This window comes from Alosa sapidissima, chromosome 12 (assembly GCF_018492685.1).
Source record: "Alosa sapidissima isolate fAloSap1 chromosome 12, fAloSap1.pri, whole genome shotgun sequence".
Taxonomy (NCBI): Eukaryota; Metazoa; Chordata; class Actinopteri; order Clupeiformes; family Clupeidae; genus Alosa; species Alosa sapidissima.
In genome coordinates this window covers 21,570,471-21,590,489 of record NC_055968.1, presented here as the reverse complement: position 1 = coordinate 21,590,489, position 20,019 = coordinate 21,570,471, and the positions used below count along the sequence as shown (strand labels likewise).

At 41.6% G+C, this 20,019-nt stretch overlaps 2 protein-coding genes across 3 annotated transcripts in view; one reads left to right on the top strand and one right to left on the bottom strand.

The window, feature by feature from the left end:
- Positions 1 to 12,189, bottom strand: part of slc9a7 (solute carrier family 9 member 7) — a 52,907-nt gene extending 40,718 nt beyond the window's left edge. Inside the window, exons 1-3 of one of the 2 annotated variants that reach the window (XM_042111792.1) lie at positions 11,747 to 12,189; positions 2,150 to 2,352; positions 1,482 to 1,559 (exon numbers count right to left, since the gene is read on the bottom strand). In XM_042111792.1, the coding sequence (XP_041967726.1) occupies positions 1,482 to 1,559; positions 2,150 to 2,352; positions 11,747 to 12,029 (564 nt within the window). In that variant the 5' untranslated portion in view covers positions 12,030 to 12,189. The remainder of the gene's footprint in view (positions 1 to 1,481; positions 1,560 to 2,149; positions 2,353 to 11,746) is intronic. The other variant, XM_042111793.1, reaches the window with a different exon arrangement.
- A 3,387-nt stretch (positions 12,190 to 15,576) lies between these two features.
- rp2 (RP2 activator of ARL3 GTPase) lies at positions 15,577 to 19,945 on the top strand. The gene is made up of 5 exons (XM_042111794.1): positions 15,577 to 15,950; positions 16,761 to 17,429; positions 18,541 to 18,655; positions 18,814 to 18,899; positions 19,004 to 19,945. The coding sequence occupies exons 1-5, from the start codon at positions 15,768 to 15,770 to the stop codon at positions 19,085 to 19,087; spliced, it is 1,137 nt and encodes a 378-aa protein (XP_041967728.1). The 5' UTR covers positions 15,577 to 15,767; the 3' UTR covers positions 19,088 to 19,945.
- The last annotated feature ends 74 nt before the right edge of the window (positions 19,946 to 20,019 follow it).

Genomic DNA, 20,019 nt, shown 5'->3' with positions numbered 1-20,019 from the left:
TGTCAGCAACTTGCGCAACTCTTACGGAAATCTCTGGAATGCACAATCACTACACTTGAACAACTCAAAGAGGTTATAAACAGCAGCACTTATTTAAATATACACCTAGACACAGATTGACTAGAAAAGACACTCATGTGTTGAAAAACAGTGCTTGCCCTGCCGATTTTGTGGTTTTCGACGGGGCTTTCGATAGGGGCTGAAATATAACAACTAAGCAGCTTTTACTCCTCAGCAGTTTTCTGCTGACCAAAGGAGAGCTCTTCCTCAAATGAGATGGATCAGCGGCGTTGCATGCGGAGCCTTCCCTCTTGCAATCACACTAGGTCATCACTGCTGGCTGACTTTGTAGCGGAACGTTGCATTACGCGTACACAGAATCAAAGATTCTAGAACAGAGCTCTAGAATCTTTGCACAGAATACATTCTCTTTCTCTCTCTCTCTCTCAGACACTTACTCTCCTGCATCCACCACCTAGTGACATAACCAGCTTTCCTGAGTGCCCTATTATTATTATATCATAAAGGAGCTTGGCCAATGCTGTAAGCCACTGGATGAGAGGTCATGAGAAGGAATAATACCGCTCATTCATTGGCTGATCCCCTCCTGAATAAAGATGCAAACTCCATACATTACAACAAGCGCAAAATGGTGTTCACTGGGCCTGGGAGATCATTCACATAATGCTTGCTTTGGTTAACATTATTTCATGTCAAACCAAAACTTCATCTGTAAATGGTACCGTCTTTGATTAGCCAACACATTGCACAACAATGATGTGACATCATGCATCACACGACCAACAACACTACAAAGTTCAATCCAGTGGAACTATACTAGTCACTTTATTACACTGAAGAAAAGGTTAGTGTGCCATGCTAATACAACACAGGAAGTGAAAGACATCTGATGATGACTTCCTCTGGAGACCCAACTAATAGGGGGTAGATTCGACTTCGTGTAGCCGCCTGCAGCGGTCTTAAGCTGACTGCATAACGTGATTATTTCTGAGATTCTGATACGTTTTCAAACAGGAATTGTGCATACGTCACGGTTGAAAACATATCAGAATCTCACAAAATAATCACGTTATGCAGTCAGCTTAAGACGGCTGCAGGCGGCTACATCAAGTCGAATCCCCTAATGCCTATTGGCACGCAGCCTGCTTAACAACTGGTCAGTATGCTGCTGTATGCAGCATGTACCACCAATGAGAGATTTCCTAAATGAGCAGCTTGGCCTTCTAATATGAAACTGGATCATACAGGCTACATACCATCGACATGAATGGATTAACATTGTCAGCATCAATTACTTTTTACATAAGTAAGGTCAAGTAATAGGGAAATCATTCACTTCTGAAGAAAGAAAAAGGGCTGTCGTCTTAAGTAGTAAAGGAAATCAAATCGCATGAATCAAGAAACACAAATTTGTCGAGCACCTATAAAAAGTCATTCCAAGGTTGTATGGCACGACGTACCTTCTTGAGGCTATATCCAGCATGGAAAATGATTGGAGGCAGCAGAATGTTGAAGAATACTTCCGGATCAAAGGTTACCTGTAACAGCAAGTATTCATGTCAGGCCTGTGTCAACTAGCGTAGTAAAAACATTACGTAAAGATTAAAAGGGTACAGAGTCAAAAGTGAAACAACACGAATATTTATTGTTATTTAGGGGTGTTAACCGTGTAAATAATTTCCATAGAATATCGCAGAGAAGCAGAAACATATACAGTACACACATTCCATAAGAGCTGTGGGATTTTCAAAATATGTCAACCCTGGGTTAAATAAACTATGTGTAAATGGTAAATCTCCTAATACAAGAACCCTATGGCTTTGTTCTCTAAGGCAAACCTTTAAAAGCTCCTCTTTTAGGTGTACTACTTACTCCGGGTTAACTAACTTACCGAGGTTTGTCGCTAAACCACGTGTTAGCACTACCCGTCTTGGAATCATTTGACAGTCAAGAACAAAATAAACCCCCCCCACCTCATTGCCCATGCCATGCACAGCAAGGCAGTCTCTCCTTCTGATGAAGGAGGCTGAAACCCTGCAGTGTCCCCACTGGCATCATCAGATGATGAAACTCATCTGAACACACACACACACACACACACACACACACACACACACACGGAACCCACCTTGCGCAGCATGTCGTTCTGCTCGACATTGTGGATATCGTGCGAGTTGATCTCACCCTTGAGCGTGTACTCAAAGAATTTGCCACTGACGTTCAGCAGCAGCGTGGAGACGGGCCCCTCTTTCAGCGAGCAGCTAGGGGGCGTCTTGTGGTGGTAACTGGTGGAGGGGATGCCATAGCGCAGAATCACCCCCACCAACAGGCCTAAGATAGAAGACATAGAGGAGGTGAGGAAAGAAGAGAGGGCACAGAGAGAGATAAAGAGAGAGAGATTTTAATTATACTTTATTACAATGTGCAAAGAACAACCACACAACCTTTAATTAATCAATATGTGTAAAATAGAGAGGTAGAGAGAAAGAAAGACAGAATAATGTAGAGGCATAAACAGAGTGGAGGAGAGAGAAACAGATACAGAGACAGAACAATAGAGGAGGGTCGGAGAGAGGGAAAGACAGAATGAGAGAAGGGAAAGAGAGCGACAGAGAATGAGGGAGAAATTTAGGTGACAGGGCAGGATAGACAGATGCAGGTAGAGACAGAGAGAGAGAGAGAGAGAAATTTAGGTGACAGGGCAGGATAGACAGATGCAGGTAGAGACAGAGACAGAGAGAGAGAGAGAGAGAAATTTAGGTGACAGGGCAGGATAGACAGATGCAGGTAGAGACAGAGACAGAGACAGAGACAGAGAGAGAGAGAGAGAGAGAGAGAAAGAAAGAAAATGAGAGAGTGCATAATTACTTCATGGAAGCAGTTTTGAATATGATCCCCCCCCCAACAGGTCTACTGGACTCCTGGCAGCAGCACAAACACACCAGGCACCATCTCCCACCCACACACACCCTGAGTGCTTTCCAGTAAGAACTGCAAGTAACCAGGCTGTGGTGGCAGGGTGTGCCCATGGAGCAGGCTAATGTTAAAATTAATGGCCTTCAGAACACAGTCACACTCTTTCTAGTAACCGAGGGAGATGCACCACCTGATTCTGAGAACAGCACCCACTCGCTGTTCTCTTACCCCCCCCGTCCCCCCAAACACACACACACACACAGATACATACAAGGTCCAAACACCACAGAATAGACCTGTGGCGATCTGCACCAGAGAAAAGCGGTTCATTTCAGACCAAGGGGCTCTCTGGGCCACCGCCACCACCCCACTGTAGGCAGTAGAAGGAGAGAAGAAAAGAACTGTATGGTAAGTGCCTGTAAGATGTGTTGGGTTGTTAGATGTGTTAGGAGAGGAGGTAGTCTCGGAAGAGTTGGGTCTTCAGAAGATCCTTAGGGGTTGGGTCTTCAAGAGGCTCTTTTCACCTGTGGTCTAGGTATGGTGGTGGTCTAGGTATGGTAGTGCTCTAGGTATGGTGGTGGTCTAGGTATGGAGATGGTCTAGGTATGATGGTGGTCTAGGTATGGAGGTGATCTACCTATGGAGGTGGTCTAGGTATGGTGGTGGTCTAGGTATGGAGGTGATCTACCTATGGAGGTGGTCTAGGTATGGTGGTGGTCTATGTTTGGTGGTGAGGTATGGAGGTGGTCTAGGTATGGAGGTGGTCTAGGTGTGGAGGTGGTCTAGGTATGGGAAACCCTAAAATCCAGTGTCGGTGCAACGGGGAAACATGACTCACCGTTGAACAACATATTGAGTATCGGGGTGTAGCAATACTTTTTGGACAAGAATTGCTAGCTTCTGGATTGCTAGGTCATGGAGGAGGCTCATCCTTAAATGCCACCATCCTCATTTTGGCCATGTTATCTGATGTTTCACACAATGTATATAATCAATGTATGGCTGTCCACTGCTAGCTTGATCTGGGCACGGCCACAGAGAATAAGGAATGGCTGCACTTTGAATAAACATCTACGATTTAATAAAAGAATCTGTTTATCCCTTTTCTTGTTTTCTACTATTAATTGACTTGCACTCTGAAAATTGCAAAATAAGACTGAGTGAAGCCTGCTCTCATTCTTGTATTTCCCGATTTGGGCGTTCCCCCTGACAACGGTCCCGATCAAAGCCAGATCAGGGCAGTCAGATGTGATCTGCAACCTTCTCTGAGGAAAAAGCACTTCTGATAAGTGAGGATGAGAAATGTATTTATATCCAGGGGTTAAAGTGTGTGTGTGGGGGGGGGGGGGGTGACCAAGAAGCTAGAAATTCTTGTCCAAAAAGTATTGCTACACCCCGATACTCAATATGTTGTCCAACGGGGAGTCATGTTTCCCCGTTGCACCGACACTGGATTTTAGGGTTTCCCACCTGCCAAATCCCACTTTAACCACTGTTTATATCCAAGTATCCTGCTTTACTATTGTGAAAGCAGACGATCATCATCATCATCATCATCATAGCACACATTTATTTACAATGCGAACAGCTGACACTTGCCTCATACACATTTATCATAGTGTATGAGTCTAACTACACACCAAATTAATTTTTAATGAGTGACAGCATTAGAATACACACCTGCAATTCCCAAAGGTGCTAAAAGGGACCGAGCCTGTTAAGCAGTAGCCTCTTACTGCCCCTCTGGTGATGGGAACTGGCGAGAACCTTCTAAGGTTACATCAGGGTAAAAGAGACAGACTCACACTGAGCTCAGACCTTTCAACTAACTGCAAGTTGTACGAACTCCATAAAGGCGAATCACAATGAAAGAGGAGAGAGAGAGAGAGAGAGAGAGACAGAGAAGAGACACAGCCATTTGCTATTTCAGAAAAAGGTAGAAGTTATGTTATCACTTCTATTAATATATGAATTATTTGGGAATGTTTGTTTAATACAATCTATTAACATGTGCCTCTACCAAGGGCATGATGACTTCAGTGTGCATGCCTTGTAGTAAAAGTAGATAGGTAGATGTCTGTCTGATAAGGTACTGTTTTAGCACAAACTGCCACAGGATGTTCAAGAACTGGCTTGATCAGCCACCAACGTGTCTGCCACAAAGTGAAAAGGAGAGGAAACTGTGGCGAGAGAGAGAGAGAGAGATTGTGTGACAGCCCATAAATCCCCCACGCTACAGTGGGCATTGGAGCATAGACGTGGCACAGCTGCCAGCTCTGCACTCACCCACCGTTAAACAGAGGTGACTGCAGATACATCCCTGCGCACGCACGCACACACACACACACACACACACAGTGTCTGTGTGCAGTTTCATTACAAGCTGGAAATGAAGATAGTGAAGCTGTGCCCCCACCCCCTCCCGTCCACAACAATGCTTAAATCAGCATTTGTGGGCCATTCGTAATTGGGTTAGCCATAGCACCCTAGCCCAAACACTTCAGTCCAAACCACTGCGACCTTGACCACACAGGCCTTTTTAAAAATCCCAGTGAGCCAGAGACAGAGTGTTGTGTTCCACGAACCAGACAATTAATGAAGTACTCCAGAAAAATAATGCAAGTATTTGACTTTTCCTCTCTTAGGTAATGTAATCGTCTTCATTTCTATGTTTCTTGTTGCTAAAAGCGAACAGAGGGAGTTGAATAGAGCAAAGACACCCCATACATACCCCAACATAACACAAACACAAAAGTTTCAATGATCTACACCGTTTATTACCCAGACATGGCCACGTCTCTCTGTCTGCATGGTCATCTTTATGATAATTTCCACCTCCGAAATGATGACGAGCCTTTATCTTTCATTCAAAACAACCATGTGCCGTTGCAGCTCCGCCTCTGGTGTTGGGAAAGTAATCGTCTTGCCTGACCCTCTACAACTCGGGTGCTTCTGTATTGATGTTTAAAATTTTAACTCATGCGTTTCTAGTCTTAAATCAGCATTTGTGGGCCATTCGTAATTGGGTTAGCCATAGCACCCTAGCCCAAACACTTCAGTCCAAACCACTGCGACCTTGACCACACAGGCCTTTTTAAAAATCCCAGTGAGCCAGAGACAGAGTGTTGTGTTCCACGAACCAGACAATTAATGAAGTACTCCAGAAAAATAATGCAAGTATTTGACTTTTCCTCTCTTAGGTAATGTAATCGTCTTCATTTCTATGTTTCTTGTTGCTAAAAGCGAACAGAGGGAGTTGAATAGAGCAAAGACACCCCATACATACCCCAACATAACACAAACACAAAAGTTTCAATGATCTACACCGTTTATTACCCAGACATGGCCACGTCTCTCTGTCTGCATGGTCATCTTTATGATAATTTCCACCTCCGAAATGATGACGAGCCTTTATCTTTCATTCAAAACAACCATGTGCCGTTGCAGCTCCGCCTCTGGTGTTGGGAAAGTAATCGTCTTGCCTGACCCTCTACAACTCGGGTGCTTCTGTATTGATGTTTAAAATTTTAACTCATGCGTTTCTAGTCTTTATTGATAATGCCGAGTTTCAACAGCGCAACAACTTTTCTTCTCGGTCATGGCAATTGGAAGGGCAGGGCCTGTATTGTAAGCTTATGCAGCCAAATTGTTTTAGGAGTTATTTTGAAGCATTCTACTCTATCTATTTAACACGTAATACTAGTCAACACCCTACAGTTTTTCTGTTTAATAAGGTTGGTTTTATATAACCTGGTTTCCGTTCCTTTACACAAATTCAGCTGTTCACAAAATATCTACATCTTGGTTCCCCACCTGTGTGTAGTGCATGTCACTGGATGCACACAGTCTGGACTGGCCATCATATCAGCTCATCAATCACTAACGAGCAGCTCTGTGATGGAAAGTACAAAAACGCCCATCTCTCTCACAGGACATAGACAGAAACCAACTAGCTACCGGGAGTGGGAAGTACCAGCTAGTCCCTACAGTTACCTGATACACAGACTCTGCTCTTGAGTGAGACGAGTGGGGTGGGGGGTGTTGGCTAGAGAGAAGCCAAAAAACACCTGTGTGTGCAGTACAACCAAAGCCTAACCACTTCTCTTTATTTTTTACCACTTACTACTAGACCACAGATCACACCAAATTCTGTTTCATGAAAAGAAACATGAAAATGAGAAGGAACTCTGAGGAAAGAGGATCAGGTGTTGGGAAGGTGAGAGGTGTTGGGAAGGCCTAGGACATTTCATAGGATTTCTTAAACACAACACAAAGTCTCTGATAACACAAACATTTTGAAGAGTTACGGTAAAGTATGTGCCCAGAATATTATTAGCAAGAGTATTGTGACCTAGAATGACCTAGGGGGAAAACGTTATCATCAATAGATCAACTAAGAACACAAGTTGTAATCTCAAAAAGGCATGAGCAGCTACTACAGATCCCCAAAGGCTTTATAACTTGTCACACTCATAGTTTTCTGCCCTTAAATACTTTTGAGGAATTATTTCAGCAGTACTGAAACAGATTCAGGTCATTTGGTCATCGTTCTGCCATTCTAGAGCTGGTGCTGATTCAGGGACAGGCACACACAGTGAAATATTCTCACATACATCAACCCCAAATAACTCTCCCACCACACACACACACACACACACACACACACACACACACACACACACACACACACACAGATCTCTGTCACAGCCATTTCCCAGCGGCACTCTGGACGCTGAGCAGAGGAAGTGAGCATGTGCTACGCATCTCAAAGAGATAAGACCAGAGAGGAGTGCACAGGGAGGGAGACATAGAGAGGTGGGGAGATGGAAAGAGATTGGGGGTGTGCAAGAGAGAGAGAAGAGAAAAAAAAAGAGAGAGAGAGAGAGAGAGAGAGAGAGAGAGAGAGAGAGAGAGAGAGAGAGAGAGAGAGAGAGAGAGAGAGAGAGAGACAGAGGATGAGAGAGAAAGATAGAGAAAAAAAGAATGAGTGAGAGGCAGTGTGTGAGAGAGAGGGTGAACAAATTTGTATGTTAAATGGCAGTGACTGGCAGTCACAAAGTGGCTTCTGTGTTCACAGGGAGACGATAAAAGAAAGAGCATTACAAAGGTAAAGATTAGGTCACTACAAAATCCACGACCAGGGGTTTTTGCAATGTACTCCACCATTCATTACAAACTGCTTTACAATGGACAAAGCAAATAAAGTCTTTCTAAATTAACCACAACTATGCCATTTTCCACTTGACCAGTATCGGCAACTCTACAAAGCCAACTTGGACACAACATAGGGTTTGTGATGGACTGCTAGCAAACATACCTCCTATCACTGTAACAGTTTATGACTGAATGGACACTTTGTCAAAAACCTGTAACTCCATTTACAAGAGGATCTACTAGAGCAAACAAAGTACTGGTTATTCGCACGAATGTGTCTGCACTCTGCAGTAACATACTGACTGAAGTGTGCTCTTAGCATTCTAGACCAGAAGACTGCTGCACCCAAAATGAGAACCTCCACATGTAGGTCACAGGGTCCACAAGCATGCTTCTGTTTTGGGCTGGCAAACTGCACACAGCTGAATGCACAAAGCTCCCCCAACCACAGACTACAAGCTACTGGAGGAACAGCTAAGGCCTTAGCTCCAGACCGCTAAATTCGGGAATGGCTCATTGAGAGACGCACGCAACTTCTGACATCGTCACACTTGTCCTCGGGGTGGGTGAGCAACAACATACGTCATACACAAATGCCATTTGAGTATCTTGACTGTGCACTTTGGTGAGAAACAGTCATAACACTTGCCTCTCAAAAGAAAAGATTTGGGTATTGATCCAAGCTCACAATAAAAACCTACCAAATAAACAGAACAGGAACAGAATATTGCAAAACAAAAAGGTCCGCAATAAAAAACCTGCATTCAAAGTCAGCATCGCCGCGAACAATCATTAGTTAATGAGCTGCAGAGGAGTACAACGAGCCTTCCCAGATAAGCTGACAGAGTACTGTGTACACATGCATAGAAATGATAACATATCAGCCAGGCCAGTCCTATTCAGACTATTGGCAGGGCGGAAAACAACCCAATCAAAGCATTATTCGTAGGACGCCATTGGTCTGTTCACAATCAGTGGCCAAGCAAGTAGGCTATGGAGATTATATGTCAGAAATGGGCCCACCATATCTTCGAAGTGTCTGTAAACACAATGTGCAAACTGAGCCGTAAATGTTATAACTAGCTGAGGTTGTGTACTGTAGGTAAGTGAATAGCTGTTAAGATCTAAAGATGCTTGGGAAGACTGCTGCACAAAAAGGTTCAGCCGCTAAAGTTCAAATGTATTTTAAGTCTGGCTGACTGACAAGTCCTCATCAACCATTAAATGGAAATTTAAAAGGGCAGTGAGAAAGATGAGGGGGTCAATAAGCTTAACATGCATATTTGTAGTAAGTGCTTCTTCTAAGCTGATAGACAGTGGAGGCTACTGGCGTGATTGACATGGGCAACTTCTTTAGCTGCCATTGCCAAGTGCACGATTCTCTCTGAACATGCTGTTTGATATGCCTAACCCACTCCACAGAACACAACGTTAACTGTTAAGTGCTTGCCTAGGGCACTACATAAAGAAGGACCCACATGCCTCTCTAAACATCACATCCTTTTCAGTAAAGCCGGATGGCACTGGCCATGTGCATTCTATGCAGACTGAGTATCTGTTAGTGGTAAGGTCTCAACACAAGACTACACAATACAAGGCCTTAAATAACATGCACTTAGTTCATGTTATGGTAAACATTTCAATACAATATGATTATTATGTTATTATGACATGGTCTAAATGATACTTTAGCAATTATCAATAGCCTCCATGCAAAATAAACAAAAACAAAACCTGCCTGTTACATCCCGTAAACCCTCCTCTAATGAACCTTGTTTGTGTTGGGACAAGGACTACTTGTGATGATGACATTGTTGAAATACCAATGACTACACACAATTCCACTAAACACAAACATTAGGCAGAACAATGTATCCACAAAGTTTTCTGTGAATCTGCAAAAAGGCCATCTGGATTTTGACCTTTGAGTTGCTCAATTTTGACCTGAGGTCAGGTGTGTCACCCTCTAAAGTCAGACACCTGAGGGAAGCTCCGCTCGTCAGAAATGTACTGTGCACAGGAAAAAGAGACTTGTTGACCTCCCAGGACTCGTCCAAGATACTCTGTCTTAATAAGCTGCAAAGAAAAAAAAACTTCAAAAAACGTAAACAGCTGGGCAGCAGTTTTCTTTAAGAGTTGAAAAACAAGGGCTCACTTCACATGCTGAATCACACGCAGCCCGTAAGAGAGGTAATGATCTCCATTACACAGCATCTCTACACGTCAATGCCGGTGGTAGAGACAGAGATTGTGCAGTGTTAAGTTTCTAAAAATCTGAAAAGCAATCTTCAGTGACACTTTACAACTCTGCCACTTACACGTGTTTCTGGAGACAATTTTGTAAACGTAAAAAGATTTGTATGAAAAATAAGTTATTTTTTCCCAGATCAAATATGTTCTATTCCTGTTTCCTAGCTGATAAAGCAAAGGACATCCATAACTATAATAAAAAGACAGAACTGTGATGACAAGGCTCTGTCGTGGCATCGCACTGTTAAGCATGTGATTTCCTCCTGATCCACATGGCATGGCTCACTGGTAAAGTAACCGTCACAGAGACATGACACACTGATAAGGCAACAGTCAGAGTCCTAGCCTACACAGAGATCACTGCCTTTTTTATAACCTGCGGCAACACAGAGGAATGGCAACTCGAGTCTAGAATTGCCCTCTCTAGTGAAATACACATACCAAGTCAATATAGCTGAATAATTCTAAAACCAGGATATTTGAGTGCCTACTAAAAAAGGTTTTTTTTTTTTATCTACTGAATAAAAACGACCCCAAGATCACTTTTATATGCAAATTATAGGCCTACACATTTAACACATTTATAAACAAGTGTGCTATATGATGCTGGAAATAACCTGTTGTTTTTAGACACAATAAAGTTGTGTGTGTGGAAGCTAGTAGTCTGCCCAACACAGAGTTATAGTAATCCATGGTTCTCGATCCACAGCTAGACTAGCCTACACAACATCACTGACTTCTATTAACAGGGCTGAGCCACCGAGTAGGCTACAAGGCTCACCTGACATCAAATGGAAGTCAGGTGACCCAAAAACATCTACGGGCCTGTGTGTTTACTAATGATTAATACGTTGGGCGAGGGACTCGTAGTCAGTTTGGTGACAGTCCTGAATGATGTTGACTGACCCTAGTTGACTAACTGCAGTTGAACAGGGCTAGTGAGCTCGTGGCAATCTATCCAAATGACAAAATCTGACTTGCATCGAGCTGGTCATTGGAACACAACTAGCATTGAAGCAAAATGGTCAACACTTTACGCTTCTCTGAGATGAATCAAATGGTTAAAATGATGCGCTATACTATACAAAAATGTTACGTTGTAGCCGCTGGTACATTCCAGAAATGAAGCGGTCCGAAGGCTACCACACGGAGTACTCGAGCATCGTGCGTGTGGAGATTCGTTAGAGCTATATATATCAGTATGAAATATAGATAGGCCCACATAGAGTCATCACAATGCTTTGATAATGTTAGACTATTAGCGTCATTTGTGCCTGAGTAGTATGCGATAAATAACCCTAAGCACAATTACATTTAGCTTTGCTCCTAGCAGGCTAGACAGGCTCATTCATTGGAGAGCTTAAGGTTTCGATAATGTGCTTGCTCTAGCTAGCTAATGTCTCACCGTATATCATCGCCAGGCCAGTTTCGTGAAGAAAACGGACTCTTCTATGTTTGAAAAGCCAGATGGTTAAAATAGTTAATGTCAGCAATAAAATGAATGTCAATAAATTCACGCTGTCCTGCCGATGACTTTCCTCTGCCTCTTTCTCGGTGGCAAGTTCTTCCATTCCACTGTCCTCTGCATTCATTTTGGAGACATGGTTTAAAAGGAAAAGGCATAAAAGAAAAATATTTTTTTCCTTTAGAAATAATTTCCACGGCTTTGGTATGGTGACGACGTCCATGGTGCAGGATGCTCCCTTTGGATGCCTACTTCGTGGTACTACTGCGTAAGGTAACGACAAGGAAAACAATTAGGCAGTGAAACCCTCGCCTGCAGTTCAACCTTTTAAAGACACATTGCGCCGTTATGTGGACATGAACTGCAGCCTGAAATTGTAGTGCCCCCCCGGACAAGGGACCAAACGACTGCCGACTACAGTCAAAAACACTGGGTAGGACTTCCTGTACTGATAATGCAGCCTATACCTACATTTGGTTAGTTGCACAATCTACTTCATTAAGCCATCAGTGGTCCAAACCATGCATTTAATATAAAAGCCACAAATAAACACATCTAGGGTCTATGTGAATCAATATATATTCAGGTAAAATTTCACCTTTGATGTAAATGTTAATCATGTATCAAGTCTTCATATATGTCAGTAGATTATCTTCTTTTAAGGTATGGGCCTACATCCATCAGTAATTGAATAAAAGTCAGGTAATTTTGTTCACTATTGCAACCTCAGTGCTAATGATTTTATACTGATGTCGCTTGTCAACCACCCCAGGCAACCATGGTCTTTCTGTTTAATTTATACAAGAAACCACAGCATATACTGCTACCTATCTTTATAGTGGAGTGAAAACGTTTGACAGAAATTAAACCAAATTGTAACCAAGATTAATTGAAGGGGGGACACTGGTTAATTTGAGGGGTGAAACATTGCACTGACTGCACTGTGAGATGCTTCTCACACTGAAAAACAGGAAAGTGAGATTTCCTTTTTCATTCACTGGTTTCCGAAGTGGATGCTAAACTGATGAGTTGTCAGATTTTAGTTAAATACATTTCTGCTGCTCTTTCCTTGATCTCTGCCAGCAAAGTACCTTATTTATGCAGCCAATGCCATAGGCCCACAAACACAACCAGAATGCAGCTATAAGTATGACATGAAAAAGGTTGGTTGAAAGATTTTCAATACAAATGAATTTAGCAAGTTTGTGCAAGTGCAAAACACATCAATCCCTCTGTATGGCTAGCTTATAACTACCATTATATACTCATTTTAATATTTTAATTGAATTTCTTGTTAAAGCTAATTTTGACTAGCTTGTTCTTTTACCTCATTAATTATCTGATGATCTTCTCTTCCTGGAGGACTGATATTATCCATTATTTTCACCATCAACAACAATTTACATTTATTCATTTAGACTAATCTAGACTATCGCTATCACAGCATCTGTCAGTAGCTACTAGATGATAACAGTGCCTACTAGTCAAGTATGGTAGGAGGAGATCCTCTTGTCTCTATATTCATCAAATTCCTGTTCCCCAACCCATGGCCTCAGTCAAGGGGATCAGTGTTGTGTGGATGAGGTATGGACTTATTTTTGAACAGGTGAGGTGATCGATTCAGACAGCCACACTTTTTCAGCCAGTCGGCCCAAAACGGCTGAAAGAGGCTGGATAGGCGTCTCATTTCTATAATCACTGCAGACCCACAGCCAGTCAGTTATCCATCATGGCTGGACTCCCTCAGTCCCGAAAACAAAGTCGGCCCTCACCAAATTGCACCCCAACAATTGTGAGCCTGCAATCAATCTCCCACTGCTGCAGAGCACTGCTGCATCGTGAGCTCTAAGCGCAGAGATTTTGCCTTTACAGGAGCTAATGTTAAGACTGAGGACACCCATTGTATCTTCCCACGCATTACTTTTTTGTTTGTTATTTTTTGCTTGTTTGCTTATTTGTGAATTCACTGAGTTGATGCCAAATCAAGGACTGATGAGACAGAAAAGCCCCTACAATATTTCTATTCTCAGATAGATTTTCATTATAGATAGATCTTCATAAATCTTCATTAAGTCCTATTAAATATCTGGGAAATATATAGGGTAGCTTACATATAATGCAGTCTAGATAAGTGTGATAAGGGGTGTGGGAGTTCAGATGCATGGGTATATTTGTCAGAGTCTGCATTTGTCATGACTGCAACAAAGGCTGGACTACCAGACTAACAAGATACCATGGTGAAGGTTAGGCCTATAACACCACCTAGTGTCAAAATCAGGAAAATTATTTCCAAACTAGCTTACTTCTGATACCAAACAAATAGTGTACATGGAAAGAGGTACCTAAATGATATCCAAAATTCTTTTTATTTCATCCAAAAATTCTAAATTTTTGGGCATTAATCAATATAAATTGATTGTAATTGTAAACTTTCAATATACATACTTTGTAGCATCAGCTAAACCTGGTCTTTGTGTGATCAGGTGTAGCTCAAGATCCAAGTTAGTCATTAATCAGAAAATAATAGCTAAAAATGTCATACACAATTTGTGATATTGTAGCCTACTCAGAAATAATGTTAGGACCTTGTATGGCTTCTAAGTATTGGCATGATGTGCAGACCTGCCATGGAGTTACACAAAGGCACATACAAAACAGAAAATCATATGCATATTCAGTGACCTCTGAGTTGTCGAAACTATTGTAAAAAAATGTTGAAAGCTTGTTTTAGCTACTTCCGTTGGCTCTCACTCTATCTCACTATCAAAACCTTTGCACAATGAGCGAGTGTAAGGGCCAAGTTCTTGTTGGATGTGATACAAAAAAAAAAGTATTTTCCATTCATGAGTTTCTCTTGTGTTGTTTCAATGTGTATTATGTGTATTGTCTGAGTAATTCCTTTAGTGTATAATTACAGTTTCTGAATGATAGCCTATGCATACTTTGGTTGGATGTGGTTTTAGGAACTGCATGACATCCTGCGTCTTGCTATGTCTGGAATGGAGAGCGTCTGATGGTGTGCTTGCATGAACAGCCAGAGAAACCTGTGTGCAAATACAAAAATATAGAAGGCAAATTAAAATTGAACAAATTTAGGGTGACCACAGTTCACTAAGAATAATTGCTGGGCTCATTCTTGGCCTACTAACAAACAAATGTACTTTTGTGTCAAATGTTATCTTCATAAATAGTTGTCCTAAGTAGACTAACAAATTATATATCATATCACTTATTTCAGTGTTAGGTTATAATTAGGACAAGCCCTATAATTAGCAAAGAATTAGCCTAAAGGACTAGCTTACGTTATAGGCCTAAGCTACACAGCAAGCTGTCCTCCGTGACATCCGCTGTTACAACACCATGATGGACCTTGGCTACTATTTATAGAATATTTTATGTAGCCTTCAATGTTCCATAAGGATTCAGGATTGCCCCTTCCACACCTGGTGAAATAAAATGAGAAACAAAATCTGCAAAAAGAAACATCAATATCCATACATATTTCAATAAACCTTATATGTTAACACCTGGAGATTTATATCTGATCCAAGCAGGCTATCCCAGGCTGATAAATTATAGGCTACAGAAACAGATAAGCCAAACATCATTATGGCGACGCCCTTGCCACTTCTGAGCCCACACTACTATTTTCATTCGCTCCTGTTGACCCACGTAGCCCCCCTTTACAGACCTATGCCTTTGTTGTGATTCGCTGTTCCCAAGTAACGAAGTGCAAGCCATTGATTGGCTGTCTAACATTAAGGAAACGGGAAGCTCTTATGTAGAGTGCGTGATTAACTAACGCCTGGCTAAACTCGACAGCAACCTATTGCAGTCGGAGAATGTTTTGAGGCCTCAGGTTAACCCAAATATTTCTCGAGGAAAAACATTATTTGCAAGAGCTACACATTTGGATATTACATTTTTTTTGCCAGTAACAGGTAGCTGACTGGTCGTTGAAATGGGGTGCTTCTTCTCTAAAAAATCTAGGAGAAAATCTCCTGATAAGGAGCCTGCTCTGACGAATATAGAAGAGGACGCAACCAATATTACTGCGACTAGCACCGAGGTTAATGACACTGCTTTAAGTACCAACAATACAGAAGAGGCACCAAAACAATATAGCTGGGATAAACGACCAAAGGTACTGTAAACGCGTCTCTCTGTTTGTTTGTTCGTTCGTTCATACAAATCATGGTTTCTCATCTATTTGATACTCATCAAATATTGGTATAATAGTAGATACAAATAATAGGATGTCAGAGCGACCGTACTGGAAGGTCGCTCTGACATCCTATTATTGAAAGTCCACTCAGAAAATTTAGCTAGCAACCTCCCTCCCCTGCAAGACTTCGTGAAAGTTGCCAGCCTCGATTAAGAAATTAGCGTATTTTAAGGAACTGCTAGTGTTGGTGCAGGACCAGGACGTAAGCTCGTATGTCGATACGCTTTTTAGCTATTCAATCGAGGTAATCTTCGATAGTTAATATTTTTACCAAGCATGCCAGATCGCTGCATGTTACAGTGGGCTACCGTTACATAGAGCTTATTATCGGCTTAAAGACAGTGCACTGCACGTACAGTTTACGTGACCGCATGCTATGCAATTGTCAATTGATGATAATCAAACCAGTACCCCTTAATGTCCAGTAGAACTAGTCTACAGAAAACAAGCCTTTTGGATTGTACAGCAGCTGTTTCCTGAAACTCGGAAGGTTTTAAGAATGAAGAGGGGTGGGGGTAGATGAGACAATCTCGTTGCTATGCCCAGCCTTATTTGGAGCATTGTATTTGTGTGTAGACCTGAAGACACTGAGATCGGATGTTGTCTGTTAGACAGCATTTTAACCAACCCCTGTATCCTAAGCACAAGCCCTTTGTTGAACAGCACTATCCTACATCAGTCAGTACTGCATGCTCTAATTGATATTTATTTTCATTTTGACTAATTCAGGTTGATCCTAAAGATTTCATGCTGACTGGCCTCAAGGATGTCACAGTGGGCCGCTTGCCAGGCAAGCTGAATGGGCAACAGTTTGTCATCCAAGAATGTGAAAACTGCAACATCTACGTGTTCGACCACTCGGCCACCATCACAATTGATGACTGTGTGAACTGCAGGATAATGCTTGGACCAGTGAAGGGCAGTGTGTTTTTCAGAGACTGCAAAGACATTAAGTGCGTAGTCGCATGCCAGCAGTTCCGTACTCGAGACTGCAAGAAGATGGACGTGTTTCTGTGTTGTGCCACACAGCCTATCATAGAGTCCTCCACAGGAATGAAATTTGCCTGCTACCAGTACTACTATCCCGATCTGGCCTTCCACTTCAAAGATGCCGGCCTGAGCATCTTTAATAATAACTGGAGCAACATCCATGATTTCACCCCAGTTTCTGGGGAAACCAACTGGAGCCTGTTGTCAGAGGATGTAGCTGTCCTGGACCATGTTCCCCTGCCAGACTCAGAATCCGAGTTTAAGTCCATTCGAATCTCTACTGAAGTAGGGCGGAGCATTGTCCCACTAACCAAAGGAGGCAGGCGCAAGGGCAGTGATGAGTCTTGTCTTTTTGTCTTCTTCGCTGGAGACTACACCACTGCCAATGCACGAAAACTCATTGATGAGGTGTGTTATTGTTTTGTTGTTTTTTTTACGATGATACGATGATGGAATACAGAGATAATACTCATCCCGGTTTTAAGTGATGACTGGATGTTATTTTGAAGAAATGTATGTAAGACCAATTGCATTCTCTTCATCACAGAAGAGTTACATAGGAGATCAGCACCTAGTGTACAATGCCAGGATGGTGATTTTATCTGAGGTAGATGATGCATCAAGAAAAGCAACTGAGCCAGTCTTCAATACAATGTTTTGTTTGCATGAGTTTATCTTTCTTGGGCTATCTAGTCTTAGGCAGGGATTAGGCAATAAATAATCTGTTCACTAAAACAGTTTTTTTTTTAACTTAGAGGCGGATATCATGCTGGATTTAGTATTTGCCACTACAGTACTTGGTGTTGAATGTATTAGTCTAGCTGTAGTCTGTGTGATGTAACGCTTACCACAAAATCCTCTCCAGACAACTTTTAACACGTTATTTACGTAAGAATTGGTGAAATTGAAACTACTGTTCATAGCAAGCTTCTCCTTCCAGAATAGGAACTCACAGCACTGACTTCCTTTTGTCTCACTCACACCCACAGACATTTTGAAATGTTTTACATTTCCATTTGCCGTAAGTTTAAAGAGGCAAATCTGTGACTAATGCCATGGCGGATGGGGTGTGACTTCTGAAATTCTGTAGTAATACATGTTGTACAGACTAAGTAGTTTGGCTCTGAAAGCTGTGTGTAGTAGCTACCTTGTAGGCTGGAAGCAGCTTAGTTTTCTTATAGCAGGTGCCTTGTGGCAGCAGTTATCCATCTGGTGGTGTGTGTTTGTGGATAGTTTCCACCCCTAGATAATACAGGTGGATGTAACTTGCTGAACTTGTTTATACAGTTGCACATGTGTAGAGGTTTCAGCCTTAACTAATTACCTGAGAGAATGTAGGGTCAGACCTAGCATTTAGATGCGTATTAGAGTTGCTATGCAAGAAACTGTGTGTGTGTTTGTGTGACTGAGAGTATTCTGTCTTACCAACAATATTATTCCTCAGATGATTTAGAAAAGAAACATGAAGAAACAACGATTTCTCAATAAGTCAGTGTTGTATGTGTCCATGTTTGCGCAGGCAACTGGAAAGGGCTTTGTGCTGGTACAAACCAAAGAAGTGTCCATGCGCCCTGAGGATGTAAGCCGAGTGTTTGGAGATCACTCTGAGGGACTGCTAGAGTGGGTTGCCAAGGGTAAGACCAGCATGTTTCAGTAAATGCACTGCAACTCATGGGAGGTGTTTTTACATCAAGACATCAAGGTTATAACAGCAATTAGCACTGTTAAATCAACATCCCATCGCTGTGAAATCTTGTATAGACTGTGCTAACTTTCTGATATGTGATTATAGGTGCAGTTGTTGCTCTGGAGTTTAACGGAGATGGTGTGGTGGAGACCTGCCGTAACATTGCCAATGATGTCTTCAATGGTTCCAAGGTAATTCTCGAAAACGCCTTATGTATTTGCCTTTATCGTGGTTTTATTCCTCTAAAGATACTAAAGTTGTAGTGAACTGTTTTCTTTTTGTTTTGTTTGCTAAGGTGTTTGTCTCTGAAGACAAGGATACATCCTGCCGAGATGTGGACAACTTTTTCAACTTTGCAGACATGCAAATGGGATTGTGAGACACAGGGACAAAATAACACAGCACATGGATGTAGGTTTTTTTTTAATGATCATTTGTTTCGTAACCGTCCTCTTTTTACTGGCAGTATTGTGAATTGAGTTGTAGACAGTCAACTTAATTTTTCAACAATCACTTATGTCTTGTCAAAACCACTATTTACCTTTGCAGATGAGACTATTTATTGAATGTATGTCACTCTATGTGTGTTGACTTCATACCATGCTCTATGTGATTCACTGTGGTATCACTGCATTTCCTTTGATGGCAAACAGAGACAAGCACACAAGACAATCGGATTTTAGTTATTTTGTTATATTGAATGTGATTCCCCCCCCCCCATAATTGTCTCTAGGTATTTATTTAATAGAGCTGAAGTAGGAGACAACAGACAAATGTTAGTAAACAATATATGGATTTTACATTAATGACACATTTTCTAAGATTTTTCTATAGTTGATTGAGATGTATATATTGAGATGTAGCTGTTGATAATGTTTCAGTCTTTGTAAATGTCTTATTTTGTATTTACAATGTCCAGTACGTCCACAACTCATCTTTACCGTTTTGTTGATGTTGATAGCTGTGATGAAACAACTTAAAACAAACAAACAAAAACAGTTGCACTAAAGTGATTTTTCCCTCTTGGTTTCTATGAATCTGTGAATTTCCGAATTGTTAAGAGTGCACTGATCTTTCCTGTGACCAAAAAAAAAAGTGCAGCATTTGTACATGTGTCAAAACCAGGTTAAACCATGTGCTTTTTGTACTGCTGAATGTCTGTTTTCATATTTATGTTTAAACAATTTTATAGAGCTGATTATAACATCATATTACAATATACTCTTGTGAAAAACTGTTGGAGACTAATGTGACATTATTTACATTAAGGTACACCTTCATACTATATAAAATGCATTTCTTATTTATTTA